At 35.7% G+C, this 16074-nt stretch overlaps 1 protein-coding gene across 4 annotated transcripts; it reads right to left on the bottom strand.

Annotated features, from left to right (window-relative positions):
• Positions 1-804: 804 nt before the first annotated feature.
• On the bottom strand, positions 805-13944 carry LOC114289616 (uncharacterized). 4 transcript variants are annotated; one of them, XM_028233372.2, is made up of 7 exons: positions 13619-13944; positions 8721-8828; positions 7962-8618; positions 6277-6356; positions 2150-2632; positions 1521-1615; positions 805-1190 (listed from the first exon to the last, which is right to left on the bottom strand). In XM_028233372.2, exons 1-7 carry the CDS (start codon positions 13623-13625, stop codon positions 1121-1123), a joined length of 1500 nt encoding a protein of 499 aa, XP_028089173.2. In that variant the 5' UTR covers positions 13626-13944; the 3' UTR covers positions 805-1120. The 4 variants fall into 4 exon arrangements, with proteins under 4 accessions (XP_028089173.2, XP_028089174.2, XP_028089175.2 ...); XM_028233373.2 differs by having other exon boundaries at positions 2150-2623; positions 13619-13918; XM_028233374.2 differs by lacking the exon at positions 13619-13944 and adding an exon at positions 12003-13555.
• Between the last annotated feature and the right edge of the window lie 2130 nt (positions 13945-16074).

The raw sequence follows: 16074 nt of genomic DNA, 5'->3' as shown, positions 1-16074 counted from the left end.
ACTAGAAAAACGCGGTTTAATTCGAATTGAAATCATAGTTTTCATCAACTTTATTATTATTCACAATATAATCACATCTTGCTCAAAGATTAATGTATATCATCATTTTACAAATAAAATTATTTAAATAACTATTTAGAACTAGTTATATGATTATACAAGAACACATTCATCGGCAAATGGCTAATAACTTATGAATAAATATAAAATAATTGAGTGTCTACAACAAATAACAAATTATATATCCGTATAAATTACACGGTCTAATCCAGATTTAAACCAAAACCGTAACTATAAAATCATGGATCAAACCATAAAATACGATTCACCTATTTCACAAATTAGGATTGAAGCATGCAATGAGAAAATCAAACTAAACAGTGTAATTTAGTTTGGATCAGATCGATTTGCAATATTTTCACTCAGCCCTAGGTGGGGGAAGGTGGTATAAGAGTATGGGTCGCTGGTGGGTTGGGGAGTTCTGGTCACAGTGGTGGGGGTTTGGTGGGAGGTGGAGGTGGCACTAGCAGCAACTAGCAAAAGCTAGGGTTTGGAGCAAGGGGTGTGCATATGTCCTACATTGCAATTTGTTTGAGGAGAGAAAATCATAATTTTAAATAATAAAAAAACCAGAAAACCGGCTTGGAGCGAAAAAAGTGAAGTCTGCAAATAGAAGCTCCAATAAGTTCCCACTGTTTTGCCGTTTTCTTGCAAGACAACAGCTCACATGAAGAAGAAATGCACATGTCAATTTATGTCTAACAATCACATGCAGCACATGCAGTTGAGATTTTACAACCAAACTTCAAAAACATTATCAATTCATTTTTCTTTTATCATCCTCGGCAAGATTCAAAAAAATAAAAATAAAAACAGCTATGTACAAAATTGATACAGGTAAGCACTGAAGAGGGCAAACAAACTGGTTGCAAACAATTAACTGAAGCATCTATGCTGCCACTTAAAATCTTCCTAACAGTGCTTCCTGCTTCTGGAATGTAAAGCATATTGTTTTGAACTGTACAACCTAAGAACATGACATGTTTCAGGATCTTCACTCTCTCCGTCATAGACGATCTTCTGAAACCCGTTTCAACTTTTCCCCATCCGCTGCTGATTCTCAATCCACAGAAGAACCAGTTTCTGCAGTTTCATCCTCACTGAAACTAGATGGGATCTCCACTGCAGATCTAAAGAATGTACCATACAGTGTTGGCAAGTAGTTATGTATAGTCAGTTTATATATATATATATAATACAGAGAGAAAACAAAACCACAAAAATGATCATAGAAAAACTCAGCATTCTTGCACCACATGGAAACTGATATTGTGTTCATACTAAAAAAACCTGTTAGTACAAATGGTCTGCCAAAGTTTTACTAAAAAAATGGGCTTAGTTTTGTGAAAGTCACGAGAGAACAAATAGTCACATAAGCAGTAGCAAAAAGATCTAGAGAAAAGAGAATTTCTATGAAAAGTCCAAAGCAGCATTTAAATTCGGGATATATATAAACTAACCTTTTCATCTGATTTGTCCACAGTGGTGTCTCTGCCATTGAAGCTTTCCTTGCAGACTGTTGCTGTGGAAACTCATTCCGGTCCCTCTTGGCAACCTTCAAATATTAAGGAACATGTGGTCCAAAATCAAACACTCTCTTAATAAGTTAAAAACAGTGTCATTTCATATTTTGGATGAATGACTCTTGCCGAATTGCAATACTCAGTTATCACTCTCCTTAGTTACAAACTATGAAGCACATACGCCTCTCTGGAGGTCACGTACCGGTGTCTGACATGCTGGAAAGAGTTGGACACGCTGCGGACATGTTGGGACACATTGTGGACATGCAATGTCCCATTTTTTTAATTTATTATTTTTTTTAAAACCAAAATAGCATGCCCAAAGTTAATGAATTTGATGAGAATAAATATATAATATTAAAAATATGATATATGATAAATATATAAAATTATTATACGTTTTGCACGTGTCCTGCATTTTTTTGAAAAATATGAGTGTCCGTGTATCCGTGTCATGCAATGTGTCTGTGTCTATACTTCTTAGGTTACAAAAGAGAGAATTTTGCAATTGGAACTTCAAGATCATAAAACAGATTATCAGAAAAACAAAAAAGTTTAGATTAGACCTTGGTCATCCTTCTCGAAAGCCCTCTATCCTCCATATCAAGAGATTCGCTGTGCTTGAGTGTTACATTTGAATATTTAGATTCGAAGTGTTCTCTCTGGGAATCCTCAAGGTTGACATCATCAGAGTTGTACAACCAAGGCTCCGTTTGTCCACCAGTAACTTTTCGGCCATAGGGATGCCCACGATGGCTAGAACCAGAATCGATTCTCCTCCCTTCAACATCATACTTGGCCCTCATCTTACAAAGCTTGTTACTTTCATAAACTGGCATTCCACCAGCAGAACCTTCATCCATTTCTATTGATTTCCGGCCGGGAAAAAGATTACTGTGATTGGGTAAAAGAGGCTGCTTTGGTTTGGATTGGTGGCCAAAACAATTTTCACGATGATCTGAGCCACCCATTATTTTGAAGCCAGTTCCATCCAAATCTGAGTCATGTGAGCTCATCTTGGAATTGTATGCTTCGTGCCTCTGCTTAGGCTTAAAAAGGAACAAGAATATATAACTAATCAAATTTAGATTGGAAGCAAATAAAAAAGGGAGATAGATAAAATGACAATACGAGCGTCAGAACAAAGGTAAATTTGAAAGTGATTGACAACTAATAGAAAATTCAACAAGAAATTGAATTTGCATCGTATCCATAATTTCACTTCAAATTAAGCAAAATGTCAATCTAAAGAAATTTATTTTCAATTGATGTCAAAAAATTTGAAGTTCAAAATTGTAGCAATCTTGCAAAACCACATGTTCCGTAAATGCAAAAAAATATCTAATATATTCTTCCAAAGTTTCTATCTGTTTCACCGTGTCAGAATTAAGCCCATGCATGGTGTCATCTTTCTCTACCTTCATTTATTTAATGATATAGAAAATCCAATGCAACACGACATGTGATGTCAAGCATCAAAAGAGTATGCCGTTTCATTTTAAGAATATGTGGCTACTATCTGAGGGTCTTAAAGAATGGGTGAAGGGCTGGTGGGATAGTTATACTGTCTCAGGCTTGCCGAGTTGTCGTCTAGCACAAAAACTGAAACTTCTCAAGGCCAATTTGAAGTGGTGGAATAGGGAAGTGTTTGGGCACCTGGAGGTCCAGAAGGCCACTGTGCTAGCTATGTTGCAAGAGTTGGATGAGATGGAGACTGCGGGGGGCTTGTCTGCAGAGGATTTGGGTCGTCGAGATGGGGTTCGAAAGGAGTTTGGCCAGGTTGCCCGTATGGAGGAAATCAGCTTTCGGCAGAAATCCAAATGCTTGTGGCAGAAGGATGGGGATAGCAATACAAAGTTCTTCTATCGTATCGCAAATGCCCATCGAACGGTGAATCAGATAGGTAGAATGCGAGTGGTGTGAAGCTGTCATCTCCTAAGGAGATTAAGGCAGGTATTGTAGGCTTCTATGAGCATTTATTTCAGGATGAGGGGGAGGTGTGGAGACCAGGCCTGAATGGAGTTGTGTTTGATGTTATTTCAGAGGCAGACAGTTGTCTGCTGGAACGGTCTTTTGTAGAAGACGAGGTGCTTGAGGCTTTGCGGAGTATGCCTGGTGATAAGGTGCCGCGACCAGACGGCTTCTCAATAGCCTTTTTCCAGCAGTGCTGGGGGGTGGTGAAGGCAAATGTGATGGCCTTGTTTGAGCAGTTTCATCAGGCAAGGGAGTTTGAGTGGAGCCTCAATGCTTTTAGGTAGTGTGTATTTTCGACCCAAAGAAGGGTGGGGCAAAGGATATTCGGGATTTTCGACCTATCATTCTTTTAGGTAGTGTGTATAAGCTATTGGCAAAAGTGTTGGCGAATCGGTTATGGGGTGTGTTGTAAGGGGTGGTTTCCGAATCTCAGAATGCTTTTGTAGGTGGGTGGCAAATCCTGGATGCGGTCCTAGTGGCGAATGAATGTGCGGATTCCAGGATCTAGCAGGAGAAAGAGGAGCTCATTTGCAAACTTGACATAGAGAAGGCATATGATAATATCAGTTGGAGGTTTTTATTGTATATGTTGAACAGATTAGGTTTTGGGGATTAATGGAGGAGGTGAATTCAATTCGGTATATCTACGGTGCAGACATCGGTCCTTGTTAATGGGTCTCCAGCGGGATTCTTTCTTACTTACAGAGGTTTATGGCAAGGTGATCCTTCGTCTCCTTTGTTGTTCATTCTGGTGATGGAGGGTTTGGGGCGTTTGTTATCTAGAGCGGTGCAAGAAGGCCTGTTGCAGGGTTTCGAGGTGGTGGTGGATCCAACAGGCCTAATGGTTTCCCATTTGTTTTATACGAATGATGCGCTTATTTTTTGTGATGCAGATGTTGATCAGATTGGGCACTTAAGATGCGTATTGTTGTGTTTTGAGGTAGTTTCCGGCCTTCGGGTGAACCTAACAAAGTCGAAACTGATCCCAGTGGGTCAGTTGGAGAGGACTCCAGTGTTGGCTGCTTTTTTGGGATGTAAGGTGGCATCTCTGCTAGTTTCATATTTCGGTTTACCTCTGGGGGCATCTTTCAAGGCGAAGGGTGTATGAGTTGGGGTGATGAACATGTGCAGCGGCGGTTGGCTGGATGGAAGCGGCAACATTTATCAAAAGAGGGCAGAATCACGTTGATTAAAATTGTCTTATCCAACATTCCGACTTACTTTATGTCCACTCATGTGATCTCTGTGTCAGTGGCAAAGCGGATTGAGAAGTTGCAAAGGGATTTCCTGTGGGGTAATGAGGGGGTAGGTTCTTATCATTTGGTGGCTTGGGATCAAATTTATAGTCCCAATGTCAATGGGGGTTTGGGGATTCGGAGGTTAGTCTTATTTAATGTGACTTTGCTGGGGAAGTGGTTGTGGCATTTTGTAGAGGAGGGGGATCGACTTTGGAGGACAGTGGTGGTTGCGAAGTTTGGGGAAGGGATGGAAGGGTGGTGTTCAGATCGGGTAGGGCAGTTGCATGGCCATGGTCTTTGGAAGGGGATTTGGTTGGGTTGGAAGGAGTTTTGGAGGAGGGTAAAGCTGAAGGTAGGAGTGGGGGATACAGTTAGGTTTTGACGGGATAGGTGGTGTGGTGACCTTCCTTTAGAAGTGCGGTTCCCTTTAATTTTTGGTATTGCCGTTGATAGTGAGGTGTTGGTGAGCGCTGTGAGGTCTAGGCATGGGGACTCGACTGTTTGAAATGTGTGTTTACACCACGATATACAAAATTAGGAACAAGATCAGTTGGTGGAGCTGTTGGACTTTTTATATGAGTTGCAAGTTAAGGAGGTTGGGCAGGATTCTTTGGTGTGGGATTGTCCTGCGACTGAGGGAAAATTTTATGTATCTTTGTATTATGGTGTGCTTGTTTATGGGGAGACTGTTGTTTTCCCTTGGAAATGTGTTTGGGTGTCGGGTACACCATCCAAGGTGGCTTTTTTTGTGTGGACGGCCACGTTGGGACGTATCTTGACTTTGGATAATTTAATTCGTCGTGGCCACATGTTGGTCAATTGGTGTTGCTTGTGTTGTGGAGATGCGGAATCAGTAGATCATTTGTTGGTTCATTGTCTGGTTACTTCTCGACTTTGGATACTTCTTGTTGCAACTTTTGGCTTGGCTTGGGTACAGCCAGATTCAGTTAAGGCAGCTTTGCAAAGTTGGGTTGGGGGTCGAGTTGGGAGGAGGTGTCAGAAGGCGTGGATGCTTGCTTCTCATTGTCTTGTATGGTTGGTTTGGTTGGAGCGTAATAGCCATGTTTTCCAGGGAGTGTCTCATTCGGTTCCTTGGTTAGAACGAGAGCTGCTGATAGTTTTGTATAGTTGCGTTTCAAGTTTGGTTGATCCTGATGTTTTGGCTTTTATAGATTTTGTAGAGGATTTGATTTGTTAATACGTTAAGCCTTTGTGGCTTCCATTTTTTTATTCTTTGCATCATCTTGATGCTTTTTCTGTAAAGTGTGGTTATTTATCAACAAAAAAAAAAAGAGTATTGAACAACCCAACTACTCAAGTCCGAATTTTTGTAATCTTCAAGAAGAGAAATAAATGGACAAGCAATCTCTCTTTTTACAACCTCATTGATAACATAAGATGTGTAGTAAACATGTTTTAGGACAATCATATCACTATATTAGCCCAAAACAGAAGAAGACACTATTACAATCTTCACTTACCATGCCAGAATTAGGTTGGTTGCAGATTCTGGGAACATCCGGTGAGTGGCGCAGATCAGGATCACCGACGTAGTAAGGTTCTGCCAAGGAGTTCACAAGGAAACAGGTAAGACTACCAACACAACTATCTGAATCCTAGAAACCATCAACCTTTTACGATTAGAATGAGGACATATGTATATTCAGAGAAGGTTACATCATGGTCAAGAAAAGAAAGAAACAATTTTCCACAATTCAACCAAAGGAAGTGTGGCCTCATACAAAATTGTGGTAATTAGTAAGCTCATAACAAATTGAAAACCAGAATAGATGCCAAACAATGGTTCACCAATAAGAATGGACAGAAGGAAATCAAACATATAGAATAGTTTGTAAAATCAAATACAATAGTTCATCCTAACTAAAAAACAAGAACCCATAATTCTGTGAGGAGTTCAATGGAATTGACACACATTTTAGTTTTAGAAATCAAATCACAACTCATCAATCTCCCAGAATCAGATAAACTACATGGAAAGTTAACGAAATTGAATGAAGACTGGAACGTGTTTTTTCGTGAACTGGTCATCATAAAAATAAGAAGAATTGATTCCAGATTTTAAATGTCATTGATGTTTCAGTGCTCAAGCAGGAACCCAATACATCCACACAAAAGTTGTACCTAAAAATAAGATTGGATAATTACAAGTACATCTGTGTTCAAGCAGGTACCTTACATCCACATGAAAGTTGTTGTAGCTATAAACAGAAATGGGTCACTATAAGAAGAGATAATCAAAGAAAACAACTAATTCACCATGATTTCATAGCAGGCAGTTCATTTCTATGTTCTCCTGCTCCATAAACTCCCTCCAATATTTCTTACACTAAAAAATTCCCATAAGCCTGTCAAACCATTAAACATCACCTATATTATCATTATTTCCTCACTTGCTCCCAATAATTCCAAAGGAATTGAGTTTGCGGGATACCATTTTAAAACATTAAACATGATGACATATAATTGGAGGAATCATTAACAAATCCAGGTGAAACTTCATAATCATGAGAGATCAGTCTTTACTTTTTACAGAAAAAAATATCTATAATTGTTGTAGTAGACCTGAATAATTATTCCATTGTCTTCAACCAATAGTCAAATCACAACAAAAAAATTTTTTTTTTTCCCCCTTGGTTTTGCACACAACTGCACCTAATCAAACCCTGCAATAACCACATCACAAAATACAAACACTACCATTCTCTACAAAATAGTGGGGAAACAAAATAAAAAAATAAAGGTTCAAACAGAGATTTTCAGGAACCACTCACAGTTCATATTCCCAAAGGCAAACCCACCATCTGACACATTTTATTCATTCTGGCTTGTTTACTACTCATATCCACGTTATGTGGCAAACCAAGCAATGTAAAGAGTATGTAAATCTAAAAGCCATCTCCTAGAATTGGGTGTAGCTAGCAGACCAAACAACAAGGTTTACCAGAAAAAATTGCAAGGAAAAAAAAAAAACACCTCACAAAAACTACATGAAAGCAACAGATAAACTGGTGCAAGATTCAAAATTGTAATTAAGCACCATAACTCATTGCTGAAAGGGTCTGGGGTATGAAACTGCCTATAACTGTTGTCATAATTCACTAAAAGATATATTTTTAATATAAGGAGAGACAGAATACCGACTTACCATCAACTGGATCCTTAATTGAAGACTCAAATGCACCTGGGGGAAGCAAGTCAAATTCAACACCAAGCAGTGGGCCATCCTCCCGATAATGCATCCCCAGTTGCCTCTTAACAGCAGTAATCGCAGTGTTTTCAACCGGACCCTTCACTTTCAAATATCCGGATGGCCCAGTTCTGGTTCTTATGCCCATTGAATTTATTGGTGTAATGTTTTCATTCTGTGATACGTATCTGGAAGTTGCCCTATCCAAAGGATCCACATTTTGAGGATGAATCATATGCTGTAAAGGCAAGCTACTTTCTGAAGATGTATCATCCATTTCACTCGAATTTTCATTAGGATGATGTCCGTGCTCATATGCAAGGTCAGCAGCTGAGAAATCTTGACCACTTAACCTTCTACTTTCTACCTCCTTAGGATCAAAATGTCTGTTATTCCCCGGTTTTGTGCTGCCACATGAATCCTGCCTATGTCCACTACCACGGTCCTGTACAATACCACTTGAACGATCTTGTCTTCCATTTACAGCCGCTTCACCATACCATGATTTCTTGTCCTTTAACCTTCTGTGGCAAAACCACCCAGAAACTTGCTTTTCTGTCAATCCTATTGATCCAGCGATATCTGCTTTCATTTCCTCAGAGGGATATTTGTGTTCTGGGAAAAAGTAAGAATTGTTTCTATAGTCATTTCTGGTAAGAACACAAGTAATTAGCCTGTATAATGCAAGATGAGATATGACAAGAAAAGCCTCCATACCATTATAAAACTTCTCTAAAGCCTCAACCTGGGATGGTGTCTTGAACCTTCTTTTCTTGCTTTTGTCTGGAAGAGCTTTGTCATCTTCAGAATGCATGTCACATGACTCTAAAATATTAAGAACATATGTAGTAGTTAGTATTAAAAAAAATGCCACTGGCTGCCATAAATATAAATCTATTGAGAAATGTTTCTAATCTCAGAAGCTTCAAAGTTAACTAATTGAAGCTGTATTATATTACAAATAAATATAAATATATTCCAGACATCATTTATTTTTTTCATGGGAAGAGCTTTATTGTCTTCAGGATTTACAATGTACTTCACATGACTCAAAACTTTAATAAAAGGATATATGTATGTAACAGTTACTTCCAGAAACAGCAGCTATGGTAGTATAACTAGAAATATTTCTAATTCCATCAGCCACATGCTTGACGAACTAGGTGTCCACATTAAGTGTGGGTGTGTGTTGAGGTACTGAATTCATCTCTAGTATACAACCTTGCACTCAATTGAAACTAAGGAATTATAAATATGTGAAGTGAAAAAGCTTTGAAAAAGTAAATTCAAAGACGCGCGAAAAAATCAGAATTAGAAGATTTAATCTATCGCATGCTGGAACCTTGTTAGTTTTAATTTAATTCTCAGTTGCACCCAATTCCCATCCTATGTTTATTTTCAGGTTAGCCCTGCTGGTTTGTTATATATATGTTCTTAAAAATTTTAGGAACAATACCAGTGTGTTCAAGAAATAAAAACAGTGGAAATTAACAGGGATATACAACCAAAAAAGGTCACCTCATTTCTATATATTCCACAATCTCCCACCTATTTTGCACTGTCATGGTTGAGACAAAACAAGACACAACATGGTAAATTCCTAACTATGACATGGGCATGCCATGCATATGTATGTATGTATGTATGTATGTATGTATGTATGTATGTGTGAATATATACATAAAATGTGACAAGAATTATAAAATAAAAAATCCATGGATATATACATTTATAGACGTAAGGATGCTGGTTGTTCTTCTCCTACAACTCAAGTTCCCCTGATAAAACTTTCATGTATCTTGTCTTTGCTAAACAGGTTTAAATTCTTAACAAATTCCATATAATTTATAAACCTTTAATTTGATTATTTTATATTCATTTAAATAAATAAATCCAATGCATATTCAAGGTCTACACATATTTAGGTAGAATCGACAAGATTGTCTTCCAAGGTGTGCCGGTGCTTAGATATATGTCCGAAATGGAAGCAGCTCTTGAATCAAAAAAAAAAAAAGAAACGGAAGTAGCTCATTCTTCAAGGTGTCCATGCTTCTTACTCTCCTATCTACATTCCCTACACCAATCTCATTCCTCATGAAGATTAACAACAATCGACAAAAACTTGGACTCCCTCATCCCTCAACTACATATTCTCTGCAGACACACTTCATGGTTTTAGAAGAAAATGCACTGGAACCAGCTTGATGCACCAAACTGGGGGGAAAATTAGGAATTTCAGATCCTTTGTCTAATGTATGTAAACCAGTAATTCTCTACGAGGGAGCACAGACACCTCTCCCAAACCAACGTATCAGTGCTGGGCACGTTCTGGACAAGTGAAAAGTTGCCCAAAATTATTTTTGAATTACGGACACGTTGGGGCAGGCTGAGACACTAGGGGACACGTTCTGGATATGATGAGGGACACTTTAAGGACACACTGAACTTTCAGGACACTATGAAGAAAAAAATTGAAGAAAACTAAATAAACACTTAAAAAGAAAAGAATATAAGAAGAATAAACTAAAGAAGATACCACCTAACAACCATTATTATTATATCCAAAAAAGTAAAATATTGAGAACTAGGAAGGCGAAAGAGAGGAAACTAGAAATGTTATCTCGCTTGTCCATAACGTTTTGTGTAATTGTAGACTAATTTTAAGACAGACAATCTTTCTTTTGATTAAATATGTAAAAACGTTATGGACAAGCGAGATAACATTTTCATGGGTTAATGTCACGAATACTTAGTTCTTGAATTTTATTTAGTTATTTTGTTGTTTTGATATCTTGATAATATTAGTGTTATTTGTTTGCCTTTTATCCCTATTCGAATTAAATAATCTTAGTTTTTATATGGATTTATAATATATAAATATATATATACAAAAAATTATTTCAATGTATCCCCTACATGTGCGTCCCCTAAGGAAGCTTAAAGTAACTAAGCCTCATACTTTGTTCTCGGAAAGGAACTTCTGCATGAGTCTTAGATAAATCCATTATATGTAAAATAAAAAACAGCTTGATGACTTTGTCGAACTGACTTGGCAATATATATATATACATATATATATATATATAGAGAGAGAGAGAGAGAGAGAGAGAAACAACTGACTCAAATAGCAAAAAAAACACATATAGTGCATGGGATTCCCCTAAATACCTATAAATGATCAAAGAAAAAGTGAAATATTTGATAGGGTCCTGTTGCAGAATGTGGAAAGCAAGAAAAATTCAAACTTTACGACTCCAGAACATCAACAACACGGTGTCATTTACAACCGAGGAATTGACTAAATATGCCAATGATGTCAAATGTATCATGTGAATCTTGAGAAAGAGAACATAGGGATTGTTGTCATTTAGGTGCTACCACTATTAAAGACAGAAATCTTGTCAAGCGCACATGAGCTATTGTGGAGCTTGTTGATCCAAACCTACTCTTGACGAAAAACAACTCACACACAATCTCTTTCCAAATAAGATCAATACAGCAAGTACTGCACTCATATTTATTGGATTTGTAGCTAAAATATTGGTAATAAAACCAAAACTACTAGTAAAACTCGTTAATTGATAACTTTTAGGTCATTAATAAAGCAGTGTAATAGAGCATCAATGCTGATATGTCCATAATTAGATAAATTTGTACGTAGAATGTTCTCAAATGTCATCAATTGAAAGAATGTTGACCAATTATTACCAAATGTAAATGTAAGTGTAAGAGACAACAGATGCCCTCTACTTCTCTGAAAAATCACCATTAACAGATAATACATAGAAGGTCAACTATGGGCTTTACTCAAATACGTCGGAATAATTCAGCAGTTAACTGTAACTGTAACCATATAAAAGTAGTTCCAAGAAGAACTAAATTGCCACAAATAATAATTTTGGGCCCAAAATCATATAAAAAACTTCTAGAGGGAGAGAACCCGCTGATACTCTTTCATTTTAAACTTTTCCTAAAATAAATTGAAAGCACAACTTGTACCGATTGTTTGACACCCATGACTTCTAGCTCTTTTATCCACGTGAGAGATAAACCAACCTTGAATCCTTACATTTTAAGCATTGTCTCCTTCACGTTTGAGTTAGAAATGGGCTAATCCAAGAAATTTGTAGAAATATAGTTACATATGTAACTGCAATATAAAACCAAGCCTCGAAAGAAGTAAAGCTCCTTCTTCCCCTTCAATAACTCGAGAAATCACGGGAACAACAAAATTATCAAAATTTTAATGGTAAGGATACCAAAAGAAAGGAACGAATACGATCAACGATTTTCAACATTAATGTTATAAAAACCAAATCATGTCCATTAATATATAAACATCTTTGAAGGATAACAAATAATGTAACAGTTTCTGCAATAAAGAAGGTTTTGTGAGGGAAATCCAGTTCAATGGAGAAAAATTAACCAATTTACCAATGCAACTCATCACCCAACCCATCTCCTTGAAGTCCCTTCTGTTCCATCCACTTGTTTAGTAATAAAAATCTCATGAACAAGAAGATAAATAGTACTTTTGTTTGCACACACTTGCACAGAATAATGATATGGGGGACACACCCTCCCGGGCCAAACTATAGAAATCTAATCCAACAAAGTACCCCTTCACTAATATAGGAAAATACTAGATGGTATCCTCATGATAGAACACTTGAAGATTAGAGGAAGACCACATGTAGTAAACGGGAAGACTTGTTGAAATATTAATTACCTGTTAGTTCACAATTGAATACCTAGTCATAGACACTATCAAGTTCATTCCGTTATTTCACATTTTAGTTAACCAAATAAAAACTTTCCCTATTCCCATAATATATCTATCAGATTACGTGGTTCAAAAGTAATGTCCACATACTCAACCACCATCTCATACTCATAAGCCCGGGAATAGGCTATCTTCCATATATGTATTTAAGGCATACATGGGAATAGGCTTTCCATTTTTTTATTTTTTTATTTATTTTTTTCGTTTAGTTAACCATGTTAACTACTTCTGTTTAGAGCATTTAACTCCTTTAAGGTTAGGTTTTGCCTCTTTCAAACCAATCATACCATACCCTAATAATCCAATTTTTAGAATTTCGACAGCGACACAAACAAGGTAACATTCTCACAACTTCACATTCAATAGAATCTATTGCTTCATTTAATGAAATATAAATTAAAAAACCCTACAAAAATCATAAAGTTCATTTAAGCATTGTGCTTAACCATATAGAGGGCAACAAACAATCCCATTGCAGGTAACTCAACTCTGCGAGAAAATCAAAAAAAAAAATCATAAAAACAATCTTATCACACATCAATCATGCATCATCAGCAACAAATATTCTTTTTTTTTTTTTTTTTTTTTTAGATTAACATTTCAGTATAAAAAAACACAGATGTAATAAATTGAAGGCTAAATAAAATGGGATTAGAAAACAGATCGGTTAATTCCATCCAACATAGACATCGTAATGGGTAACAATTGACAAATGCATCATCAACCCATGAAAATTATAAGCAAATAACAAATAAAAAAAAAAAAAAAACCCAAATTCAAAGACAACCATCCAAAGGATTTGCCTTTACAAGAGGGAAAACGTCAACAATACCTTCCATAATAATTCAAAGATTTCTAGGGTTTTTCCCTTTCTTTTTAATTGTGGGTTTTCTCAATTGACTCAACAAGCCAACCCCAATAGGCGGAGAATGCAAGAATGGCCACGCCTGTTAAGAGGAAGAAAAGAGAAGAGTCTGGTCTGTAGATGCATGAGTTTTGTGTTCATGTAAATCTCTGAATTGGCTTACCATCGTCAACAGAGGAGAGAGAGAGAGAGAGAGAGAGTTTTGGGGTGAAGGTAGAGAATAGGAAGGGTAGATAAATTTTCTCTTTTTTTTTTTTGTTGGGGGGGGGGGAAGGGGGGTGTGAAATTACACTGACACTCTTGGAATTTAATCCAATTATATTTTCTCTTAATGTTTTTAAAATTACATTTCTATTTTTTTTTTTTTTTAATAGTCTCATTTCATAAATTTCTATTTATATAACAAAAATGCTTTAGAGCTCTAATATAGGAGCTCTAATAGCTCTAATGAAAATGTGGGACCCACTCTGATGTGATGTTTGTGCCTTGTCTTGTTTTTTTTTTTTTTTTTTTTTTTTACTTGGACACATCACTAGAGCTCAAATTAGAGCTTTAGATTTAGAGCTCTCTAGCATTTCCCTTTATATAAATACCATAATTTCTAATAAAAAAATAGATAAGATTACATTGAAAAAAAAAATAAAGGAAATAAAGTAAAGTATGAAAAGAGATAGTGTATGAATTTAATGTTTTCATTCTATCTAAATAATTATAATGATAGAAGGGTTAGTATAATTTTTTAAACATCAATGAATGATATGTATTAAATTTAAAACTCAGGGGGGTGTAAGTGTAATTTATCTTCTTTTTTTTTTTGGTTTTTGTTTTTGTAAGGCAAATTGTTTTCGAGAAATTATATTTCCACACATCACGTTGTCTCTGTGCACATCATTTCTTACTCCATTCACTTAGTAATTTGATTCTTAGACATTTATCTCAGCCCATACACCCCACATTCCAAATATACCCATTTAATAAAAAAAATGTGTGCACACTCTCATATTAACCCACACAAATATGCATGGTCATCGTGTTGCAGGACCTGCCATGATTGATGACCCTGTACCTGATTTGTTGTAAATTGACTAGTGTAGTCCAATACACAATCAGATTGAACCTCACTTGCTTGAGTGGATACTTTCTGCAACCAAAAAAAAAAAAAAGTTCGGAACTTCAAAGCCAAATATTTTTACATATTTCGGAAGATAGAATTCGAATGATTTAATTTATTTCGAAAGTTAAGTTCCAAATGGTTTAATATATTTTAGGAGTTGAGTTCCAAATTATATTTCGAAAGTTGAGTTCCGAAGAAATTAATTTTGTTCGATTGTTGTTTTTCATATATTGTCTATGTATTCGGCTCTAGTTTGCTGAATGACGATCGCAAACAGAAATTACGTAAAACAATTTCTTAGCAAAAAAAGTTACATTTACGTCACTACATTAGTTGTTTTGCATATCCTCTTGATTTTCTGAATTGTTTGGCAAATCTTTCATCAAGTTTTATTTGACAAATAATGGTAACCTAATGAGTGAACAATGGAAAAATGTTAGCAATAGAGTCTAATGTGTGATAAATAATAAAGGAAGAAGGTAGGCAATGAAGTGTGTAAGAAAGAATAAATGAAGAAGGTAGGAAATAAAATGTGAAAAAGAGTGGAGGAAGAAGGTAGCAATGGAGAGTGTGAAAAGTTTGAAGTGAAGTGTTATCTGAATTATTAATGGAGAGTGTGAAAAAGAGTTTGAAAAAGAGTGAAGTGGAAAATTATAAATACCTCCACATCAAAAAAAATTTATTTAACAGAATTAATTGAAAAAGTGAAATTTCTAACTATTATAATAATAAAATTATATAAATTATTAATTGAAATAAAATTTTAACATTATTAAAAACTGTTAATTAACTTGATGATTTATTAATAAAATGGCCTATTTGTTATAAAATTAGAAACCTGAGAGGGTATAATGTAATTTCTAGAACTACAGGGGTAATTTCTAGAACACACCCCCTGGAAGCCCAACGTCAGAAGCCCATTTAATTAATGTTTCACTACTACGAAAAATATAAAAATAATAAGTACATTTATATGTCAAATTATAAATAAAACTCAATACAAATTAAAAATAAGAAAAAATCGTATTCATAAAAAAAAACTTAACAAACTTCGTTTGTAATAAATGCATGACTAGAGTCCACTAATATTACAGTACTTACGTTGTTGTAATGAGTATGAGTATAAGTATAATCCTTCCAGGCAAAAAAATAAAAAATATATAAAAAAAAAATTTGAAAATACATGATAATGAGAAGCTGAACAAATTTAAAAAATTCAGTTTGTGGTTACCGAAAATGTATCTTTTATTCGGTAGTTAGTTACCAAACTTATATTTTTCATCAGCAATGTAATGCCGAACTATTTTAT

Source organism: Camellia sinensis, chromosome 14, assembly GCF_055761805.1.
Source record: "Camellia sinensis isolate YWXY chromosome 14, ASM5576180v1, whole genome shotgun sequence".
In the NCBI taxonomy this organism is placed as follows: domain Eukaryota; kingdom Viridiplantae; phylum Streptophyta; class Magnoliopsida; order Ericales; family Theaceae; genus Camellia; species Camellia sinensis.
This window is presented reverse-complemented; position numbering and strand designations above follow the sequence as displayed.

What these genes read in the sequence shown, in the direction of transcription:
- LOC114289616 (XM_028233372.2), bottom strand. An exon ending in TTTAGAGAAGTTTTATAATG is followed by an intron (nt 8,619 to 8,720) that starts GTATGGAGGCTT and finishes ACTTTTTCCCAG; the next exon opens with AACACAAATATCCCTCTGAG. An exon ending in TGGACAAATCAGATGAAAAG is followed by an intron (nt 1,191 to 1,520) that starts GTTAGTTTATAT and finishes TACATTCTTTAG; the next exon opens with ATCTGCAGTGGAGATCCCAT.